Here is a 5,352-nt window from a genome sequence, read left to right on the forward strand (position 1 = left end):
TAAAAGAAACTATTCATGTCTAATATAAACTTGAGATACAAGAATAGAATGTTCAAGAAATATTATAGAATCTCATATAGTAGATTCAGATTACAATAACTCTAAAAAATTTTGACTTAACTATAGATTTACTATTAAGTCTAAATAATTTTATCGAACGATATACATCCTTATTTTTAATTTATTTGGAAATGATAAACTATCTTATAATCTCATCTACATGAGTTCTTTACTCGATAGAAGTGCTCGTACGAAATTACGAACGACTTACATCTTATTAGAAATTAATATTATATATATATAAAATAATAGTCCAAAATAAATTATGACGGTGATATCATTAATAAAAAAAATTTTGAATAAAATTAAAAAATATTAGAAAAATAATTTAATAAATTATTAAAAATTATTAAAAAATAATTATATAAAAAATACTCAATTTTATTTTTAATAAAAATCACAATTCCATTTTTTAAATAAATTTTGGACAAAAAATTATTTTGATTTTTTAAAAAAGTATTTTTTAATTTAAAAAAATAAAAAATAAGTCTTGAGCTGGCCAAGCTTGCGCACGGATTGAATCCGTGATTCAAATTAGGTGTGTTTGGGTTTACGTAATCAAAGCTTGGTTTAAAATTTTGAACCGGTCTCTCAGGCATTCTAATTTTTTTTTTTCGAATCTATTCTATGAAATTTTAATGTTAGGAAACATTTTAAATATTTTATAAATATTTTAAAAAAAATTATATTTAAAAGATATTAACTTTAATAATTTATATTTCGATTAATATAAATCGAAAAAATTCATATATTTAAAAAAATTTATATTTAAAGGTATCATTTTTAATAATTTATATTTCAATTAATATAAATAAAAAAAATTCATATAATGTATAGTTGAAAAGTTTATTTTAAAAATTTTTCAATGATATTAAAAGCAAAATATAAACAATTAAAGATATCTCTTTAAAATATATTTGGATATATGTAAAAAAACATTTGTAATTCTTTTTTAAATTATAGTATATAAAGAATTCGTTTGATATGAATGTTGAAAAATTCATATATTTTATAGAATTTAAATAAAATAAATAATAAATTAAAGTGAATTTTATATTACAGAATCTATATATAAATATATATTTTATACGATTTCGATATATAATTTATAATATGAGAGTTATATAGAATTATAATATATTTTACTATTGATATCCTTTTATTTTATATAAATTCGTTAGATCATCCGTCACATAGGAGGTATATACAAGAGGTTGGTCGACAACCTATAGGAAATAACCCAATCAGAAAAAATAAATTGAAAACAGTTCCCCCATTAACCTGTTTTGATAATTGGTAACATAAAAGGAGTGCGAAAAATTATTTTTTAATAGTAGAGAGTGTTTTTTGAAAGTAGAGAGAGAACCATTCTCCTATCATCGTTGGAGAAAAAAAGCTAAAAGTAATTATATGAACTTTTACCGTGTAACTCTTCAAAATTTAAAATTTATTTTATTTTATTTAAAATTTATTTATTTTTAATTAATATAAAATAAATTAAAATGATAAAATATAAAATCTTATTGCAGACTTATTTTTTTTAACTCTATTTTAAATACATAATTTTTTTGATTATTATTATTTTAAAAATTAATCGCGGAAACTTATTACTATTATTGCAAATATGTAATTTTTTATTGGTCAGTGTATATATATATTCTTAAAAAATTAGTTTACGGACATAATAATACTCAGAAAATCATCATATAACAAAAAAAACCTAAATATTCAAATATCATATTAGAATAATTGATTAGTTAACTTCAAAATTTAAATTTATTATATATATAATGAAATCTATAATTAATTTTTTAAATTAATCGCCAGATATCAAAATATCTTTAATATAAAAATATAAAATTCTGTATTTAACAAAATACCATAATAAATTTGAAATTTTTTAAATTTATTCAGATACATTTATTATCAAATTAAACTTGTGAGTACTTAATTTTAAAATTTTAAATTCACACAATATCTATGGTTATGCGTTATGAAATTAAATATAAACAATTTATTAAAAATTAAAATAAGTTCTATTAAAAAAAATTATTTCAAATATAAAATTATAAATTTTCTACTTACAAAATGATGCTAAGTAGTAATAAAAAAATATATCAAATATAAAATTATATCTACTGCGATTGCATAAAATTATTGTAATATGTCATAATAATTAACTTAAAAATTGTACCAGTTACTATTAAAAAAAATTATTAACACTTAAAATTAAATTACATAAATTATATTCAAATATTTTCAGCAATATATTTAATATAATTAACTAAAAATTTTATAATATAATTTTTTAAAATATAAAATATTAAAATAAATAATATTTTATATCATTAAAAATAAAATAATAAATATATAATGATAAAACAATGGTTCTACATAAATAAAAGAAGCTATTTTCCCCTCCAATCACGTGACTAATTTCCAAAAACAAAAGCGACCCTTCTCTTCTTCTCTTTTTAATTATTATTATTATTAAATATTTCTATTATTATTATTAATATTTCCAAGTTTATATATCCGATAGATTCTTCTCTTCACACACTTCCTTCGCTGGCCATTCATTTCTTTCCTTTTACTTCCTCTTCTCCTTTTCATTTCCTTTTTCTCTTTTCTCCTCGTTGGTCGTTGCCTTCCTGAGAGAACTACTTCTTCCTCCTCCTTCTCTCTCTCTCTCTCTCTCTCTCTCTCTCTCTCTCTCTCTCTCTCTTTAACACACCTTTTCTTCTGTAGTACTGTTCTTTCATTTGAAAAAAAAAAAGGATTTTGTCTATGTTCTTGATAATCATTGTCACAGTCGCCATTTTTTCCCCTAATGCTGCGTGTTTGCTTCCATGGCTCCATGAACTAGGCTTCCACTGAAACTGCTTTCTTGTTTTTGTTCTACTTCAATACTATGATCCAATATCACTCTCTAGCAACGGTTCTTTGCTGGGTTTCTCTTATACCATTGAGCTTTTGAAAGATCTAAGGTTATTTCTTCTCTTCTGGGGTTTCCTCCAACAACTGGGAAAAAAATTCTCTACTTTTGCTAGAGCATTTCCATCAAGAATATATGAAGATGGAGTCAATGAAGTCAAAGATGAAATGGGTGTTTAATGCAGCCAATAAAAGCACTCTTAATGGCAGATGCAATGGCAATATCAACGTTGAGGACTTGGAGATTAGGCCAGGAGGAATGCTAGTGCAAAAGAGGATTTCTAATTCCAATCAGAATTCTGTTCCAATTCCCAGTATTAAAATCAGAATTAAATATGGATCTTTGAATTACCAAATCTGTATTAATTCTCAAGCTAGTTTTGGTAATTGAATCTTTAAAACTCCAATTCTTTGTTTGGATGAAGGTTTAAGAATAAGATGTATTAAGAAGAATTGGTATTTTGGGTTGCAGGGGAATTGAAGAAGGTGCTTGCAGAACAAACTGGAGTGCACCCTCAGGATCAGAAACTGATATACAAGAAGAAGGAGAGAGATTCCAAAGCATTTCTTGACATTGCAGGAGTGAAAGATGGATCAAAACTTATGTTAATTGAGGACATTACAAGCCGAGAGAGGCGTTCACTTGAGATGCTTAAATCTGCTAAGAAAGAGAAGGCTTCAAAGCACTTGCAGCAAATCATCTTGGAAGTTGACAAGTTCCACACAAAGGTAACTCATACTTGGAATTGTTCATAGTTGCCTCTAGTGAGAACAGGACTAAGTTTTGCCATTTGATAGGTGAAAGCCTTGGAATCCACAGGATCTAGAGGTGAGAAAGTTGCAGAGTTGGATGTAGATAATTTGATAGATGTGTTGATGACTATATTAGTATCATTGGATGGAATTGCTGCTGAGGGAGACTTGAAGTTGCAAAAGGGAATGCAGGTACCATGGAACTTTAAAAAAAAACTTACTTAGACCACATCTATCCGAAGTTATGATGTAAAATAATAGTGGGACTCATATGACAATAGGCAAAAATTTCTCAAAACTTGCAATCAGTCAATTCTCTGTAGCATTACTGTCACATATTGGTTGAATTTAAATCCCACTCATTATCTCTCTCTCTCTTTTCCTTTTGGGGATAATGACAAAAAGTTCTTTAATCATTTTCTTCAATTCTACATGTATACCAATTTTATGATGGGTTAACAGTTATACCAGTTTTAAGTAATACATCCATGTGTATAAGTAGGCCATATGGACTTGTAATTGGGGTAAAAATGTCATTTTCTACTGTATCATTTGAATTTTCTAATAATACTTGTGGAATTGATTAGTTTTAAATTTGAAGATAATGTTAAAAGTTTATGATTTTGTTTTTGCTTGTCTTGTTCAATCTTGAAGGAAAGAAGAGTTCAAAAGTACATTGAAACTCTGGATATGTTGAAGTTGAAGTTGCAGTTGCTAAACTCCATAGATAATAGAATTGAGGAGAAAATCTCAAAGCAGGAAGAAGAGAATTCAACTGGGATAAAGCCAAAACCAATGCAGAAGCCAGTACAACAGCAAATACTGATGCATTCTGAGTCATTTGTGATCACAACAAACTGGGAAACTTTTGATTAAGAAGGGGAGCCAATGCTCCATTTTCAATACTATTGATTGGATTTGTCATTGTAAAATTCTTAGTTTAATGTTTCTCTCTCTCTCTCTCTCTCTCTCTGGTTAGTCATTCTTTTCTGGGTCAAGAGAATAATGTTTCTGCCGGAAATGGCAATTTGCAAATTGTATATTACAGCAAATGGTGGATTGGAAGGGGGAGAGGTTTAATTATTATTTTTTCTTTAAATATATACTATTTGCAGGAATTTTAATTAGTAGTAATCAATTTGTGATTTGTGAAATTGTATTGAAGAACTTGTTGCAGCAGCTATCACTCCAGACTCTCAGGGTATAGAGCTTTGGACCAAAGACCAACTCATCTTGTGTTCATAATTCATAGCCTATAATTGATTCTTATTTAATGATGAAATAAATTATTTTCCTCTCTTGTTTCCATTCCTCTAATCAATTACTTTCTAATAATAATAATAATAATAATAATAATAACAGAAGGATAAAGTTTTTTAAATGATTTTTTTTTTTTAAAAAAAGGGGATAATCATGCGAAAATGATAGAAAGGTGGGTTTGACTTTGGAGGCAGGGTGTGGTGCTCTGGAATTGCCTGTCTCTAATTGTGAACCAAATAAAGAAGATAAGCCCACTAAAATTTCCAATTTATTTCTCCTAGTATTATATAGAATTATAACCTTAATTAAAAAAAGGGATTAGAATAAATTTGCTAATTAAGCATG

At 26.3% G+C, this 5,352-nt stretch overlaps 1 protein-coding gene across 1 annotated transcript; it reads left to right on the top strand.

Annotated features, from left to right (window-relative positions):
• The first annotated feature begins 2,625 nt into the window (after positions 1–2,625).
• On the top strand, positions 2,626–4,850 carry LOC110619863 (BAG family molecular chaperone regulator 1). Its single transcript, XM_021763436.2, has 4 exons — positions 2,626–3,377; positions 3,467–3,723; positions 3,793–3,939; positions 4,402–4,850. The coding sequence occupies exons 1-4, from the start codon at positions 3,131–3,133 to the stop codon at positions 4,621–4,623; spliced, it is 873 nt and encodes a 290-aa protein (XP_021619128.1). The 5' UTR covers positions 2,626–3,130; the 3' UTR covers positions 4,624–4,850.
• The last annotated feature ends 502 nt before the right edge of the window (positions 4,851–5,352 follow it).

The sequence above is a fragment of the Manihot esculenta genome, chromosome 1 (genome assembly GCF_001659605.2).
Source record: "Manihot esculenta cultivar AM560-2 chromosome 1, M.esculenta_v8, whole genome shotgun sequence".
NCBI lineage: Eukaryota > Viridiplantae > Streptophyta > Magnoliopsida > Malpighiales > Euphorbiaceae > Manihot > Manihot esculenta.

Excerpts from the sequence above, each read along its gene's own strand:
- LOC110619863 (XM_021763436.2), top strand. The coding sequence starts at position 3,131 with ATGAAGATGGAGTCAATGAAGTCAAAGATGAAATGGGTGTTTAATGCA. Across the intron at positions 3,724-3,792 it reads TTGACAAGTTCCACACAAAG|GTGAAAGCCTTGGAATCCAC; the intron begins GTAACTCATACT and ends GCCATTTGATAG. Across the intron at positions 3,940-4,401 it reads AGTTGCAAAAGGGAATGCAG|GAAAGAAGAGTTCAAAAGTA; the intron begins GTACCATGGAAC and ends TCAATCTTGAAG.